The sequence below is a fragment of the Pleurodeles waltl genome, chromosome 1_1 (assembly GCF_031143425.1).
Source record: "Pleurodeles waltl isolate 20211129_DDA chromosome 1_1, aPleWal1.hap1.20221129, whole genome shotgun sequence".
Lineage (NCBI taxonomy): Eukaryota > Metazoa > Chordata > Amphibia > Caudata > Salamandridae > Pleurodeles > Pleurodeles waltl.
Genome location: NC_090436.1, coordinates 977,795,005 through 977,813,321, shown reverse-complemented (window position 1 = coordinate 977,813,321; position 18,317 = coordinate 977,795,005). Strand labels below are relative to the sequence as shown.

At 43.3% G+C, this 18,317-nt stretch overlaps 1 protein-coding gene across 1 annotated transcript in view; it reads left to right on the top strand.

The window, feature by feature from the left end:
- ENPEP (glutamyl aminopeptidase) overlaps window positions 1-18,317 on the top strand; it is a 257,425-nt gene that overhangs the window by 44,891 nt on the left and 194,217 nt on the right. Inside the window, exon 2 of the mRNA XM_069230243.1 lies at window positions 16,475-16,616. Within this exon, the coding sequence (XP_069086344.1) occupies window positions 16,475-16,616 (142 nt within the window). The remainder of the gene's footprint in view (window positions 1-16,474; window positions 16,617-18,317) is intronic.

The window sequence follows — 18,317 nt, the reverse complement described above, 5'->3', positions numbered from 1 at the left end:
AATAAATGTCCTTCCATTTAAAGTCTCTCAGAGCATTTCAAAAGCCGGATTATAAAGCGATCCGGCTTTTAAAATGCCCACTAGACACCAGGGATTTATTTTTTATTTGAAATTGGCATAAGGGGAGCGATCCAGGGGGGCAATATTTTTCAAGGCCTTTTCTGCCCCCCCGGGGCAGATCGGCGTATTGTTAGGCCGATCGGCCACCAGGGGGGGCAGAATCCACTAGGCGCCAGGGATCTTTTCTTTTTTTTGTGTTTCTTTTCTTTTTTTTTTAGTTGGGTCGCTCCCTAGGGGGCAAATTATATTTAGGCCATTTCTGGGGCAGGTTGGCCTATTTTTCTGAGCAGAAACCACTAGACACCAGGGATTTTTTTTTTTTTTACGCCAAATTTACAGAAGGGGAGCAACCCCTTAGGCAAGGGTCGCTCCCCGAGGGGGCAAATTTATTTTAAGCCATTTCTGCCCCCCCGGGGGCAGATTAGCCTATTGTTGTTAGGTCGATCTGTCCCTAGGGGGGGCAGAAACCTCTAGGCACCAGGGCTAATTTTGTTTTGTGTTTTTTTGTTGTTGTTTTTTTAGAGATGCGGAGCGACCCCTTAGGCAAGGTTCGCTCCCCTGGGGGGCAGACTGTATTTCGACTATTTCTGCCCCCCTTTGGGGCAGATCGGCCGATTTTTGTTAGGCCAATCTGCCCACAAGGGGACAGAAACCACTAGGCACCGGGGATCTTTTTCCCCTTAGGCAAGGGTCGCTCCGCGGGGCAGGGGGAGCAAATTTATTTTAGGCCTTTTCTGCCCCCAGGTGTGGCAGAAACCTCTAGGCACCAGGGATAAAACATTTTTTGTTTAGTTTTTTAGAGGTGGGGAGCGACCTCTTAGTCAAGGGTCACTCCCCTGGGGGGCAAATTGTATTTAGACCATTTCTGCCCCCCCTTGGGGGCAGATCGGCCGATTTGTGTTAGGCCAATCTGCCTCCAAGGGGGGCAGAAACCACTTAGGCACCAGGGATTGGTGTGTGTGTATGCGTGTGTTTTCTTTAGGGGGGCAGCCCCTTGGGTAAGGGTCGCTCCCCATGGGGGCACATTACTGTTAGCCATATCTGCCCCCCTTAGGGGCAGATGGGTCTATTATTGGAAGGCCCATCTGCCCCCAAAGGGGGGCAGAAAGCCCACTAGAGGCCAGGGAAGTTTTTTTTTTTAAATAAGAGGGTGGGGGTATAGCCATACTTCCACCCCAAATAAATGGGGCCAAAGTTGTTCCGCCAACCAGTGGGCAGATGGGGCAATTACCCCTGATCCACACCCCGGGGGGCAGAAAGTCTACTAGATGCCAGGGAATTAAAAAAAACAAAAATATTGGGGTGGTGGCTATCAACCAGTATGGGCCTGGTTACGCCCCCACCCCAACTAAAGGGGGTAACAGTCTTTCAGCTCTCCCCGCACTCTAAAACATCTTATCCCACAGCAAGCAAGAAGACATTTGATTATTTTGGGTTTTTGTTTTACATTTGGGCCATGAGAGCTTGGCTAACTCTTAAAATCGTCCGACTTGGGATGGTGAGGGCTGCACTTTATTGACTTTGGGACGCTGCCATGTAGAAAAATCCACAGGACCTAGACACATCTGGAAACTAAACATCTGGGTGATTCCAGGGTGGTGTGTTTCACATGCACCCACACCATTTTTGTACCCACAATCCCCTTCAAACCTCCAACTTTGCTGGAAATCACACATTTTTCCCACGTTTTTGTGATGGAACCTTCCGGATCCTGCAGGAATCCACAAAATTCCTACCACCCAGCATTGTCTCATCTATACCGATAAAAATTCTGCTGTACTTGCCAGCCTAAAAATGTTTTTTTGCAAACTGCCCTTTGGTTCCCCCTCAATATCAACATGTTTTTGTCTCTTCCCTTTCACAAGCACTTGGCCCACCTACACAAATGAGGTATCATTTTTACCGGGAGGCTGAGGGGAACATTGGGTGGTATGAAATTTGTCCCAGAGCGGTGATCCCACACAGAAATGTGGGGAAAATTTTATTTTTTAGCTAAATTTGAGGTTTGCTGGGGATTCTGGGTAAGAAAACATTGGGGGATGCACGCAAGTCACACCTCACTGGACTCCCTCGGGTGTCTAGTTTTCAGAAATGTCTGGGTTTGGTAGGTTTCCCTAGAAGGCTGCTGAGCCCAGGACCAAAAACACAGGTATCCCCCCGCAAAAACAGGTAGTTTTGTATTTGATAATTTTGATGTGTCCAGATAGTGTTTTGGGGCATTTCCTTTCGCGGGCAGTAGGCCCACCCACAAAAGTGAGGTACCATTTTTATCGGTAGACTTGGGGGAACGGTGGGTAGAAGGACATTTGTGGCTCCTCTCTGATTCCAGAACTTTCTGTCACCAAAATGAGAGGAAAAGGTGTTTTTTTGGCCAAATTTTGAGGTTTGCAAAGGATTCTGGGTAACAGAACCTGGTCAGAGCCCCACAGGTCACCCCATCTTGGATTCCCCTAGGTGTCTAGTTTTCAAAACTGCGGAGGTTTGCTAGGTTTCCCTAGGTGCCGGCTGAGCTAGAGGCCAAAACCCACAGCTAGGTGCTTTGCAAAAAACAGCTCTGTTTTCTTTGTGAAAACGTGATGTGTCCACGTTGTGTTTTGGGGCTTTTCCTGTCGCGGGCCCTAGGCCTACCCCCACAAGTGAGGCACCATTTTTATCGGGAGACATGGAGGAACGCTGGGTGGAAGGAAATTGGTGGCTCCTCTCTGATTCCAGAACTTTCTGTCACCTAAATGAGAGGAAAAACTGTTTTTTTGGCCAAATTTTGAGGTTTGCAAAGGAGTCTGGGTAACAGAACCTGGTCAGAGCCCCACAAGTCACCCCATCTTGGGTTCCCCTAGGTGTTTAGTTTTCAAAACTGCGCAGGTTTGCTAGGTTTCCCTAGGTTCCGGCTGAGCTAGAGGCCAAAATACACAGCTAGGCGCTTTGCAAAAAACAGCTCTGTTTTCTTTGTGAAAATGTGATGTGTCCACGTTGTGTTTTGGGGGTTTTCCTGTTGCGGGCGCTAAGCCTACCCCCGCAAGTGAGGTACCATTTTTATCGGGAGACATAGGGGAACGCTGGGTGGAAGGAAATTTGTGGCTCCTCTCTGATTCCAGAACTTTCTGTCACCGAAATGAGAGGAAAAACTTTTTTGGGCCAAATCTTGAGGTTTGCAAAGTATTCTGAGTAACAGAACCTGGTCAAAGCCTCACAAGTCACCCCATCTTGGATTCCCCTAGGTGTCTAGTTTTCAAAACTGTGCAGGTTTGCTAGGTTTCCCTAGGTGCCGGCTGAGCTAGAGGCCAAAATCCACAGCTAGGCACTTTGCAAAAAACAACTCTGTTTTCTTTGTGAAAATGTGATGTGTCCATGTTGTGTTTTGGGGTAGTTCCTGTTGCGGGCGCTAGGCCTACTCACGCAAGTGAGGTACCATTTTTATCGGCAGACATGGGGGAACACAGAATAGCAAAACAAGTGTTATTGACCCTTGTCTTTCTCTACATTTTTTCCTTCAAATGTAAGACAGGGGGGTAAAAAAGACATCTATTTGAGAAATGCCCTGTAATTCACATGCTAGTAAGGGCAAATAACCACTGCTTCTCAACACCCTATCTTGTGGCCATTTTGGAAATACAAAGGTTTTCTTGATATTTTTCATTTTTTATATTTCAGCAAATGAATTGCTGTATACCAGGTATAGAATGAAAACCCATTGCAAGGTGCAGCTCATTTATTGGCTCTGGGTACCTAGGGTTCTTGATGACCTACAAGCCCTATATATCCCTGGAACCAGAAGAGTCCAACTGATGTAACGGGATATTGCTTTAAAAAATCTGACATCGCAGGAAAAAGTTAAAGAGTAAAACGTGGAGAAAAATTGCAGTTTTTTTCACCTCAATTTCAATATTCTTTTATTTCAGCTGTTATTTTCTGTAGGAAACACTTAAAATATCTAAACAAATGACCCCTTGCTGAATTCGGAATTGTGTCTACTTTTCAGAAATGTTTAGCGTTCTGGGATCCAGCATTGGTTTCTCACACATTTCTGTCACTAACTGGAAGGAGGCGGAAAGCACAAAAAATTGAAAACATGGGGTATGTTTCAGTAAAATGTCAGAATTTGTGTTGAAAAATTGTGTTTTCTAATTCAAGTCTGCCTGTTCCTGAAAGCTGGGAAGATGGCGATTTTACCACTGCAAAACCTTTGTTGATGCCATTTTCAGGGGAATAACCACGTGCCTTCTTCTGCAGCCCTTTTTCCCATTTTTTTGAAAAAAACGAATTTTTGCTGTATTTTGGCTAATTTCTTGGTCTCCTTCAGAGGAACCCACAAAGTCTGGGTACCTCTAGAATCCCTAGGATGCTGGAAAAAAGGACGCAAATTTGGCGTGGGTAGCTTATGTGATCAAAAAGTTATGAGGGCCTAAGCGCAAACTGCCCCAAATAGCTAAAAAAAGGCTCGGCACAGGAGGGGTTAAAACGTTCACCACACATGCTCTTTCTTTTTAAATCATCTCTTGGTCCACGTACTAGGTTAGTGGGGTCACACAAAAATAATACCTGCTCCCACCATTCAGCATCTTTTTAAGCTCTCTCATGTCTGAAACATTTGTTTTACAGCTGGGAGTAGTTTGTGTTTTAAGGGCCTTATTTGTAAATAATATTCTAGTAGGTATTGCTAGCCCTGAAAACGTGTAGTACACTAGGTCCTCAAGGGCTTAAATATATGGTCACGTTGTATTACTTTCTGCCATTCTGTTTTCATGTGGATATGTTCTCTAAGGGTCTGCCTGTATGGTTACATAACCATGTTTCTTCCAAATGCTATTTTTTGTTGTGGTGCCCTTTAGGGGTTGTTTTCAGCATTGCAGTCTAATATCGATTTTTTTTTTTTTATAAAAGGTTTTTATTGGGCTTACAATATGATTGTATATGTTTTATTAATCTCTCCTTATAGCAATTATGACCATGATTCAGGCCAACACCACACCCTTATTACACTATGACTGTTTGAACACTTTTGATATGTTTGGGTTATTACAGCATGACTGTGTGGGCACTCTTGATATGTTTGGGTTATTACACTATGACTGGTTGGACACTCTTGATATGTTTGGGCTATTACGCTATGTCTGTATGGACACTCTTGATATGGTTGGGTTATCACACTGTGACTGGACACTCTTTGATATGTTTGGTTGACCCTTCTAGTTTCTTCTGCGGCTGTCCTGTTTTGGGAATTGTGTTAGCCAGCCAGGAACTTTGATGCTGGAATGGTGAAAGTGGTATTCTATTGTAATTTGCATGACAGATTTAAATTAGGGTGCTAAATAGCAAATTTTTCATGTTTTGCTGAAGATATAGGAGGAAGGTAAATGGAAGTGCGTTGGTTGTATGCAGTGCCACTGGAATTATGTGGCAGGAAAGGAACAAGTTATAAGGCAGGGTTCAGCAATTTATGTGGTAAGAGAAGTCCAGTTAGGCATTTACAACGCCATTAGCTCTAACTCCCGCAAATGCGAGACCTTTTGCATTACGAATGCTTGTTATAGTTGCTGTCAATTCATATTTATATGACGTAGTTCTCAAAGCAAAAACTATTCAAAGAATCCATTTGCAATGCAAGAGTCGTAAATATTTTGGATCTGTTTTTAAGATTCAGTATCTTCAAATGTAAAGTACATACACACCTGCGTTGAAACGTAATTACAATGCTACTCTGCAGGCTGTTAGTTGATGAACTGTTACGCTACCAGAAACCCCGTGGTGTAAAGAGGAAACAAGCGTTATTACCTCGAGCCCCAAGAGACACGTTTTGCTGGCCTGTGAAGAATTAAATAATGCGCTCTTTTTTACGCCGTGGATTTGTGCTCTGTTAAGATCAACTTCTTATATGTCTTACTGAAATTATCTTATTCTGTGGGTCGAGTGGCCGTTTTTGGTAAATGGATTCCTGTACTACTCCGCATGACCAAATTGTCAGTTTTTGGGTAATAAAAGGTTGAGGTCAGGATACAAGCTACCTGGTCTGCAGCTTTTCCGGGGATTGTTTCCTCTGAATCTAGGCATACACATAAATAGACCTATCAGACAATGCAAGTTTGTATACATATTTAAAGACTGCAAGGCCTAAAAGCTAATTGTTTGCGGCTCCCTCAGTATTCAGTTTAATTTTCGACAAGGCAGATTGGGTCACTTTTTTAAATTTCTTGTGCTAGGTATAATTTGCACTTTGAAATTCATTTTCATTCATGAAAAACTACTATTTATTTTGTTCATATGAATTACTTCTAATTGGTGATCAACATTAGGGCATTGCTTGCAAGGTTCTACCACTTTTTGTTATTAGATAAGACCTCCATACAATTTCTGAAGAAAACTTCCGCTTGAGCACTCTAAGCTATAGCGGAGGCGTTTACTACAATAACATAGGGTGAAGTTGCAATTATTGTGGGATGTTTTCCACTTTTGCCTTCCGGAGATTTGTTTCGGTAATGAAAACTTAATTAAATAGTGAAAACACTAGAACTAGATGCCTCACATGTGAGGGGTTATAAAGCTGGAATTCTTAAGGCCAGAGAAGTCATTAACGTGTTGACATAAACTGTGAAGAGAAACACAACTCATTCATATGTTCGTGCTGACCCTGAGAAACTTCTTGACCTTCTGTGCCATGCTACTATAGTTCACCATCCTACTCTGGAAGATTACACAATGGAAACACATTCATATTACGAAGACACGGTTTGGACGTCATCTGGGAGTCAGGTAGGCCCATCAAAATCTCTTCCAGTGATGGTCGCCACTATGTAGTTATAGTTAGGACCAGGTTTCCACAGACAAAGAATTACATATTCGAACAACTTTGGTGCAGTTTGACAAATCTTCACAAAACCTTTTGAAAAAAAGGTTTAACCCACCGCAGCTCCTTCCTGGAATGTTTGGGGTTTTCCATTTAGAAGGGCCAGAGAAATTCCCATAGGAGTTTTGAGCAGTGCTACACCCAAATGGCTGAACGGAATTAAACCAAATTTGGAACAAAGCTAGATTTGTACCCATAAAAGGTGTTTTTTGTTATTTGGTGTGAATCTGTTTAGTAGTTTTTGAGAAATTAAGGTTAAAAATGTATAGATATTTGAGGCTGCAGTAGTACTGCAGGATTGGTAGATCAAAAGTAAGATCTGATTGGCTGACGTCAACATCTACAAAGATGTTTGACATCCATTTTAGGCCTTGGAGACTTAGGCCCTCGTTACGAGTCAGGAGGGGTTGCGACCGCCAGACTCGCAGTGGAGGTCGGACTGCTGCTAAAGCATCGGTCCGGCCTCTATGTTATGACCGTGGCAGAACCGCCATGGTCCGACCACTGGCACCGCCAGGTTGCCACAGGTCGACAGCTTGCGGTGCCGGTGGTCTTAATCTACCAGGGCAGCACTGCAAGCACAGCCATGCGAAGGCTGGCAGATATGGGGTGCCGGGGGCATGGGCAGTGCAGGGGCCCCCATAGACAGCCCCATTGCGCTTTTCACTGCCTGAATTACGAACAGTGAAAAGTGCAACGGGTGCTCTCGCACCCGACGCACCGCAACATTGCCGCCAGTTCAATTACAAGCCGGCGTCAATGTTGTGCTGAGTATTCCTCTGGGCCAGCGGGTGGAAACGCTGTTTCCTCCCGCTGGCCCAGTGGAAAACTCATAATTGGGCCGGGGGCAGAAAACCAGAGTGGAAGTTTTCTACCCAATAGAGTTTGGCGGGCGGCCTCTGCCGCCCACCAAACTCAAAATGAGGCCCTTAATCTCTATGTCATAAGAATAAAAATCGAAAACATATAGGGGGCAGGGTAGGGATGCCCTGGCCCCCAAAGCCTTGTAGAGGGAATTGCAGAGGGAGCACCACAGGCCAAAAACAGGAAAAATATTTGTGGCACCACTGTAGTACTGTGGTACATTGCTGAAATATCCAAATAAGAAACAGTGCAGGCCTGTATTGTTCAATTATAATCCCCCCCAGGGTCGGCAAGAGCCTGGGGGGGGGAGCAGCACAGTTTTATTTTTTTTATAGTAGTTAGGGAGGGGGCATGCATAATCCCCCTCCTCAAGGTACAAAAAGACCCAAGGGTCTACATTTTCCCAGGGACAACACACAGCATGCTTCGTAAGGAGTCCTGGGACCCCATCCCCAGGACCCCAAAGCACTTACATGTAGAGAAGTGGAGGAGACACTGCACTGACACCCTACCCCTCACTTGGTGGGGAAGCAGGCCACAGATACACTCCCTGCCCAAATGAAGTAGGTAGGGAGCAGGAAGTTACCAACTCCCATGTCAACACTGTTTGTGTAGGCAGACAGGAAGCCGACCCAGCAGTGTGGAAGTGGACTTCCTGTTCTGCCATTACTTAAAAAAAAACACAAGGGTCTGGGTGTCCCAAGTGGGACCAGGGTACCAAAAGCATTAAAAAAACTTGCCATGCACTGCTGATAACCTCCCATGTTACAGCGCTCATGACATGTTCTATGGTGTCATTGATAGCAGCACTGATGACATCTGAAATTACATGAAAACACTTTTGTTGGAAATGGGGTCTCTAGTTGGCAGAGGTATACACCCTTATCCAAGTAGGGACCACAATCCTAGTCAGGGTAAGTCACACACAATCCAAATTATCCTGTGCCCACCCTCAGGTAGATTGGCACTGACCAGTGAGGCTTAACTTAGAAGGCAATGTGTGAAGAATTTGTGCAATAAATCATGCAATAATACAATGAAAACACCACAAAAATACACCACACAGGTTTAGAAAAATATAAGATATTTATCTGAGTGAATTAAAGTCAAAATGATCAAGATTTGATAAGCACCAGCTGAAATATCACTTTTGCAATGATAAGAAGAGTCTTAAATCTTCAAAACTCAACAAATGTCTCTTGTGTGCACGAAGTACCTGGTATGCGTTTAAATTACACGCACGAAGACTGCAGAGGAGGAGATGCGTGGAAAAAGGAAGGTGTGCGTCGGATTTCCTGATGTGCACACCGATGCGTTGATGCTTCCCACCCTGCAAGGGCTTTGCATCGATTTCCGGCACGCAGTCTTGGATCCTCAGTGCGATGCTGGGTCTTTTGACGCCCAGGGACGATGCATGGAAATCCTGGACATGCAGGACGAAGTCACAGGTGCTGCTTCGATCTGGTGTGGCGATGCGTCGGAGTTTCTGTCGCACAGCAGGTGCTGTGTCAATTCCTCATACAGTCAGACTGTGTTGTTCCGGCTCGGCGCTGCATCGATCCGATAGGGCTGTGTATCGAAGTTCTAGTAGTAACACAGGCGCTGCGTCGATCTCCACTTGGGAAGCCGGGCTGCATCGTTCCAGTTCAGCAATGCAGTGAATCTTTCACTGCTGAGCAGGCTGTGTGTCAATTTCGGCAGGCTGTGCGTCTATTTTTGCCGCACAAGGAGTTTCCTTGGAGAATAGAAGTCTATTTGGCCCTGAGACTTCAGGAACAGGAGGCAAGCTCAATCCAAGCCCTTGGAGAGCACTTCTCAGCAGTGCCAGAGGCCAGCAGGGCAGCAGGGTAACAGCAAGGCAGCAGTCCTTCACAGCAAAGCAGTCCAGGTGAGTCCTTTGGGCATCCAGGCAGCTCCTCTTGGCAGGTTGCAGGATCTGACTCAGAGTCCCTGTCCCAGGAAGTGTCTGAGTTGGTGGGGTCAGGGACCCAGTTTATATACCCAAAAGTGCCTTTGAATTGGGGTAGACCTCAAAGAGTTGTTTTGAAGTGCACAAGGTCTCCTTTCGGTACAGGTCTGTCTGCCAGGGTCCCAGTAGGGCACTTGGCAGTCCATTGTGTGAGGGCAGGCCACTAGCCTCTGAAATGCAAGTGTCAGCCCCACCACCCTTCCAGCCAGAAAGACCCATTCAGTGTGCAGATGAGTGCAGGTGTGACTGAGTATCCTGTGTTTGTGGTTGTCTGGGTGAAATGCACAAGCGAGCTGCCAACCAGCCAAGCCCAGACATGGATTGGAGACAGGCTGTAAGGCACAGATGGATTTTAGTGCAAAAAATGCTCACTTTCTAAAAGTGGCATTTCTGAAATAGTAATATAAAATCCAACATTGCTAATAAGCAGAATCTATCACTTAAACAGTATATGAGGGTAGCCCTAATGTTAGCATATAAAAGGAGCAGACCTCACAGCAGTGGAAAACTAATTTATAAGTTTTCCACTACCAGGACATATACAACACACAGATATATATCCTGCCTTTTACCTACACAGCACCCTGCCCTCTGGGTTACGTAGGGCCTACCTTAGGGGTGACTTATATGTAGAAAAAGGGGAGTTTAAGGCTTGGGAAGTACTTTTAAATGCCAAGTCGAAGTGGCAGTGAAACTATACACACAGGCCTTTCAATGGCAGGCCTGAGACATGGTTGAGGGGCTACTTATGTGGATGACACAACCAGTGCTGCAGACCCACTAGTAGCGTTCAATCTAAAGGCCCTGGACACATGCAGTGCACTTTACTAGGGATTTACAAGTAGATCAAATATGCCAATTGGGTATGAACCAATGTTATCATGTTTTAAGGGAGATAGCATATGCACTTTAGCACTGGTTAACAGTTGTAAAGTGTGCAGAGTCCTAAAACCAGCAAAAACAGTGTCAGAAAAGTTGAAGAATGCAGACAAAAAGTTGGAGGATGACCACCCCAAGGCTGTCAGTTCGAACAACTGGGTACGGCGGAGTGTGAGTTATAGTTACTTTATGTCAATTTAACCTTTGCTTTATTCAATGAATATGTATTAGTTTCAGTCACAAAGCTCGGCCCATTCTTCTCAGTTATTGAGGTGTATGCTATTTTCAACTCAGGCATTTAGTATACATGATTTGCACTTTGTTTGAGAGTAGTAATTTATGCAAAGTAGCACTTCTTTGTAGAAGATAACTATTATGCCTTTGTCATTTCTGTAGAGCATGATGCATTCTTTATCTTTATCTTCCATGCTACTAAGAGCGAGAATGTGTTGGAGTGTCTTACGTGCAGCAACGTTTGCATGGATATTTTCTTCTGTGAGGGTTAATCCATGTTTTAATTAATTTTCTGCAAAGCGCTCTATTATGTCACGGTGTCTTCTTTACATATTAGATAAAACTGTTAAATACATAAATCTGACACACGTATAGAATATTGTTTTGGTTTTGGGCTGCCTTTTTTAAAAAAGAGCAAGGTCTGAGCTGCTGAACATGCTGTAGATATAGCAACCATCAAACCTGCAGCGCCTGTTGCAACACTCTTTGTTGTCCCACCCCGCAATGACCTCATTCTTCATAGATGCCCTCTGTACCACCCTCCAATTCTGCCCCTTATCTCTCCATAGCCCTTCTCTCACATTTATTTATTTTACAGTGCTACTCATCCCACTGTAGAGAGTCAGAGAGCTTTATATCACAGATATAAAGTACTGAGACAATGCTTTATAAAAGTGTATAAATCAATGTAGAGGAAGTGTTACTTAAGACAATGAGGATGTTAAGATAAAGGAGTGATGTGCCATCCATACTGGTAGGCATTATATGTTAAGACTGCTTGGTCTGGAAAAACGAAGGGGCAAATTTACTAACTTTTCACACAGTGTATTAACCAAAATTGCTGATCTATATGAAAGGTACAGGGCACAGCACCATATCTATTAAGATATGTTGTTGCTCTCTCCTCTGGTGCTTGTGTACCTTAGGCTGTCTTGGTCAAAGGCACACACCCATGTATCATAGTGCATGTTGTGTAAGTGTGTAGCCCTCCATTACAAAGGTTTATGCTTTGACAAAGTATACCATTTTACCACGTTGCATATGTGCCCTAGGGTACAACACACATGAAATGTTGGAAAGGTCTGGAAAAAATCAATCTTCTCTCCAACTTTATGTGTACCTTGGTGAAGCATAATGTTTTGATACAAATAACTTCTAAGTTAGTAAATAGGGATTAGTATCAAAAACCCATGGTTGAGTACATGGAAAGATCCATGTATCACCCTTGGAATGCCTCCCTGACATAAAGTAGGCTATAGTGCTACTTTGTGTTACTTTATGGCTACTTTCCAATGCAATTCAGGATTTGTGTGGAAAACTAAACTCCAAAACAACGCTTAGCACTAGGTTTGTGTTCTTTTCTGATGCAAACTAGGTGCAAAGTGTTAGTAAATCTTGCCCATAAATTCAAGATTTTAAATCTAACACAATGATGGAAATATAATTGCACAAACGAGTCATGAAAAACAACAAAGTTTTACAGCTAATCTTGCTATATGCATGCAGAACTTTGATGCCAGACCATAGATCACTTCTAGAACGATTGCAATTTATGAAATTCAAGTAGCAGAGGATCTCCGTGACAAACGTATTGATCCACTGAGCTAACTACATACAATACAGATCAGTGATCTGCATGTGACACGTTGTGTCTACGGCAGAAACATTAACCCACTATGGTAATTTATCATGAATCAAATGGTGACATAAATTATAGATCTCTCCATCAATTGAATTAACTACCAGAGTTAGCATGCCTTTGTTATTATCCCGTAAAAACTGCCTGCCACATAAGATTTCTGTGGGCTACTCTTATCTTGCTTTAACCTGTCATGCAAAGGGCGCCCCCTCGAACTTGGTGCCCAGTGCGGCGGCATCTTTCGCACTCTCCCTAAAGTTGGCACTGGAATAGTGCCATTATAACTGACAATAACTGTAGACACATATAACATGGCCTGATCTCCTCTTCAGACTCAGCAAGATTGGACAGCTGGGCATTTGGCTGCATGAGAAAGCCCAATCAAATACCATATAAGGCAGGGTAGGGGACTGGATAAATGCGGTAAGCTGGTTTTATCCAAATAGGGATAAAAATCCCACATTCCAGAGTCTACATTTATCCCCGCCAAGTTCACCCAGAGAACTTCCATCCATTGTTTTTCAAGATAGAAGTTTTTTTTTAGATCTATGCTCAGTAGGTTTCTTTGTCCTGGTCATAATTAGAAATATTTAGCCAATTTCTAATCTCAGTGCCAAACACGTTTTCTGCTTCCTTTGATGATTTATCTTGTCTGGGTCTGATGTACAGAGACGGTTGTCCATGACGTCGCAACACTCCTGTTGTCCCTTTAGCTAAGATTAAGCATTAGGACTAAATAAACGTATGAGGGCCTGATTTAGATCTCAGTAGAGGGGTTACTCCATCACAAAGGTGATGGATAAACTGTCTGCCGAAATCTAAATACCATAAAAAACAAAGGTATCTAGATTTCGGTGGATGGGATATCTGTCACTGTTGCGATGAATTAACCCCTCTGCAGAGATCTAAATAATACCCAGAGTCTTCTTGGCATGTATCAATAAATAGCATTTGTAAGAAAGAGTAGTCAGAAAAATGGCAAGTATGGGCAAAACGTCAGTCAATAAAAATATTTGATCAAACAACTCCTAGAAGATGTTATAGAATGTATGCAATCCTGGGGCTGTCACATACCTTCATGCTTCAGAAACTTTGCTAGGGAAGGAGAGGTTGCCTATTGGTCATTAGTTTACCAGTTTGTTAGGGAATGCTACCAGTCTTTTTAATATGTGGAGTTATTTACTGGGACCAATCTCAGTTGAAAGAGGTGTTTATTAGCTCTGGAGAAGAGGTGTCAATATGATAATTAGAAGTGGCTGTAGAGCAGCCCTTAGTTGACATGTTTCAATCCTTTTATTTTAAATGCTGAGTAGAGGACCTAGGGGATGATCGTTGGTGTGAACGTGTCAAGGAATTCTACCAGGTTTCCTGGTTATTTGTCCCATATTTTAATGATCTGCACATTGTTTTCTTTCAGTATTGCTCCTAGTTGTGTCCTTGACTTTTTCGTGACCTTTTCTGGACTGAACCATCTGTTAGCTGCCTTTTCTCTGATTCTTTTTTTTTCAGTCATGATTTGGGTACAGTTTTGAGTGTTTGTTTTAGTGGCCTGAAGTTGTATGATGTGCATTTCAGCTGGTGACGGTGCACATAGTTCTGTGAAGACATCTCAGAATGTGGTCATCATTTCTTTTATGTTGTATTTGTTTGACAAAGGTCCACTGGACTGGGTTCCAAGTTGTTGACTACTTTAGTAAATTGGCTTGTTCTTAGGTGTATCAATGCAGAGAGGAATATCCTCATAGCAAGGATCATCTGTGAGGTGGTTTGAGTGGAAAAGGCCAGATTGTTGGGTACAGAGGATATCTCAGAAAGGATATGAGGGTTGGGTGTGGTTGGTAGGGTCAGGTTTTAATAAAGATTATCAATTTAAGCAAGGCAGATGGATCAGTGGATGCTCTCAGACCTAGAGCATTGTCTTATTATCTTGTCCTATCATACTTGAGCCGTGGCCTCACTCAGTATACAGGACAGTGACTTAATGCTCTTTTTTTCCCCTACCTACTGCGTGCTCCCTTTTAATATCAGTCCCCTTTAGCTCTGGTGCACTTAACTCAGTTCATTGTATCACACCATGTCTATTGCTCTGTGTAGTTCTGCATCCTCACCAGAGGTGCTTGACATAACGGCTAATGGTAACTCACCAATCAAACACAAACGTTTAGTCTTTGTTTCAATTCATATTTTGATGCTACATGGGTATATTGTTACAAGGAATCTCCTTCTGAAAATAAGAGCTTTGAAAGATGGGGAGAGTAGTCTTATGCTCAGTCAGGTGCCAGTAGAGAAATGACAGAGGAGAGAGTTTTGGAAATCACTGCTAATGCTCAGTGCAAGAAATGAGGGATCCTGCCTCAGAAAGGAGGGAAGCCTAACTGTTATGCCTCCATTTATTACAAGAAGGCTGCCATTTTGTCAAGGAACCAGCATTGGGAGGGCCAGGATATAATCGCCATTGCTTTCCATGGCTCAGGCAATGTTTTATTATGGCACTCTATGCAGACTAGCAACAATGACTGTTGCTGCATGCTAATTAAGAATGTACCAGGGATAGCTTTCCCAGCCTCAGTAGGATGGCAGTTGAGAGCCTTTGGCTCGCGACTGGGGCTGCAAGTGCTATCAGTAGCTGAGGTCACTTTGGATTGCAGTGAAGAATTGCAATATCCATCAGCCAGGCCGTTCTGAGGCTGCTATCAGTGAGCGAGATGTGTGATCAGTAGAAGAAAGAACCCCTCTAACCTCCAGTGGCTGTTGACGTGAGCCAAGGAGTTTGGAGCTCTGGGAAGGATGACAGGGAACCAAACCTAGGATGGCAGAAAAGTGATGATATTGGTGCCAGAATATGCTGCCCCAGGTTGGTAAGTATGGATAACTGCCAACACGAAATGGATTGGATAGTGTAAGGTTGGGGTAAGCATCTAGGGCTCTGGCAATCCTGTAGACAGTCTTTGTGGGTTGATAGGATGGCAGGAGGTAGAGACTCACGTGGGATCTGGGCATTGCAATAGGAGCTACGCACTAACAGGTGCCTTCAGGATGTTGCCATGGTGAGCACCATTGAAGCCCCATTAAAAGCAACCCCTGACCATTCTTTGGTATCCTAAGTGAGAGACGCAAAGCATACAAGGATCTGAAAAGAGGAAATGCTGGACCGGGAGCACAGGGCATGGGTACGTGGTGCCACCTAGCCATGGGAAGCGCCAATCTTGAGGTTGAAGATTTGAATTAAGTGGAGGCAGATGCTGATGCAGGCACCAGAGGTCAAGCCCCTTTACGTTGATCATTTTCCTTTGAACAATGTGCAGAGTTTAAACGAAACATATTCAGCCACATAAAAACGCTCAACCAGATAATTTGAAATAAAATCTAAAAAAATAATTATGTTTTCGTTAGGATTTGAGTTCAAGCAGCTCCATTAGGCCAACTGAATAATGGCAAAATCATAACTAGTTGATTCGCTTTCAGTATTTATTTAGGGATACCTCTTTTTTTTGCTGAAGAGATGCTTTCAGAAATGTATGAATGCAGTATAAGAACCAATAACGTAATTCCTTACGCATCTCGTCTATACCTTGCTATCAGACAGTTAAAAGGCTGTCATTTGCTACATTGCCCATGCATGTCCAATCTCAGTGCCAGAGAAGTGATATGAATGCTTTCTGTCCTTGATCTCACTCAGCTACGTTACCGGTTGTCGGAATCATAAGAGAAATTCTTAACTCATGCCATCCCAGAACAGAACATCGTGTTGCCACTTCGAATAAAGAAGGAGGTTATGTTTGTTTTTGTTTTTGCTTTCGCTTAAGCTTCTTTTCCCGAAAGAACCTTGAACTGATTGTGTCTCCGGGTTTATTGTATTGTCTTCTTGTTTGCTATCAGTCTTGTTTTCTATAAAGCTATTACGTTTGCTTTTCTGAGCGTAGAATAGGAAGAGTCACTGAACATAAGTGGCTGACATTTCTAACGCTGCCTTCTATTCATCTCTAAGGAATATAGCCGCTGCCGATCACGAGCCGACAGATGCAAGGAAGTCATTTCCTTGTTTTGATGAGCCTAACAAAAAGTCGACCTACAACATCACAATACTCCATGACAACTCCTACCATGCAATCTCGAACATGCCTGTGGAGGTAAGACTATCGTCAGAATTCATATTCTGAGTCGTTATGGGCTATGCTGTGCGTTTAGAATGTCCTCAGGGGAGAGCATAGTCACCTCGTTTATTTCTCATCTGTACTGTGAAAACTGTAGCAATATCCAAACAATCATTTCATAAACTGAACAGTCAATATCAGAGCCTGAAGACCTGTTTATGTAATTTGCACTTTGAGTACATAGTATATACATATAACGGTCAACGGTATTCAATGTAAATCACATGCTTATTTAAATCTTTGCAATTTCTTGTGTTCATGTATTTATTGGAGCTTCTCAATAAAAATTGTGTTTTACAGTATCAATTTGCATTTGTAGCAGTAGTAGTCATATGAGATGAAGGTGATAGGTGGAAAAGTAAATATGTCTGCTGACACAAAGTTAGATAGCATGGAGGCCCAACAATTCTTTGCTAGGCATGGGGGACCCAGCGATTCACGATTTTGATGGTGCAGCATTCCAAGTAAAGAAGGTGTATTTTTTGGTTCATATGGATGGTTATAGACCTGTTCTGTGAAAGGAAGTTGAACCAATAGTGAGGAGCAAAATAGGAAATTGGGAGGTGGCGTGTGTGGTTTAGTGATGATGAAATGGAGAAAGGATGAAGATCTAGGGAAGCTTGTTCTTCTCCTCAGGCATTAACATGTGAAGAAGATTCACCTGGCTAAAAAGAGGTGTCTAGGAGCTTCTACTGGCGACCTAGAGTCTATAGGAGAGGCAAGTAATGACTTTCCAAGTTTCAGACTGTTTTGGAACTTAGGACCTTGGCGGAGGGGATTACTCCATCACAAACATGATGGATATCCCACCGCCATTTTACAAGTACCTTAGGATATAATGGAACTTATAATACTGCGGATAGGATATCCGTCAGGTTTGTGACGGGGTAATCACCTCCGCCAAGGTCATATCAGGCCCTTAGTATTTTTTCTGTTTGTGGAGTGGCTGTACAATGCACTCAAACTCCCTGAGAAAAGAGTGACTTCAGCTATAGACTGCCAGACAGTCCCACTCTGAGCTTTCTCTCTTGGTGTTCAATGTGGCTACGGAATGCATGGAACCCTTGATGGCTAATGGCACCCACCTTTCTCCACTGAAGGAAAACGAGAACCAAAGAAGTCACTTATGTCCTAATTACAAGTTGAGGGATTAATTCTGATGCTTGTGCAAACAGGATTTTGCACATGAATTCGAATTAGGGGCCAGATGGACTTACAATAGGGATACCGATTTCCTTAATTGGGATTCTCTCCGATATGCAATTAGGAAATCAGTATTTCTAATGTGTGAAACTCTTTTGAGTTTCATTAGCAATTCCTAGTGGGTCATAGACCGACCTACCACATGAATATTAATGAGGTAGGTCACAGTTTGAGACCCATTAGGAATCCTAGCCATCACAGGGATTGTGGTCTGCTGAAGTCAGCAGACCACTATGTCTCTGACTGTTTTTTGATAATTTTGTCATTTATTTAAATACAGCCCATTTTCCTTAAATTAAAATGGGATGTATTTATAAAGAAAAAATTACACTTTGCAGTTTCATTTTTTAAGAGTAGACAATGGTCCATGGGACTGCTGCCTGCTCTAAAAAATCTGTGTTTTCCATTCTCAAAGGGAAAGGGGTCCCCTGCGACCTCTTCCTATTTGTAAATGGGTTACCACTTTTTTCAAGA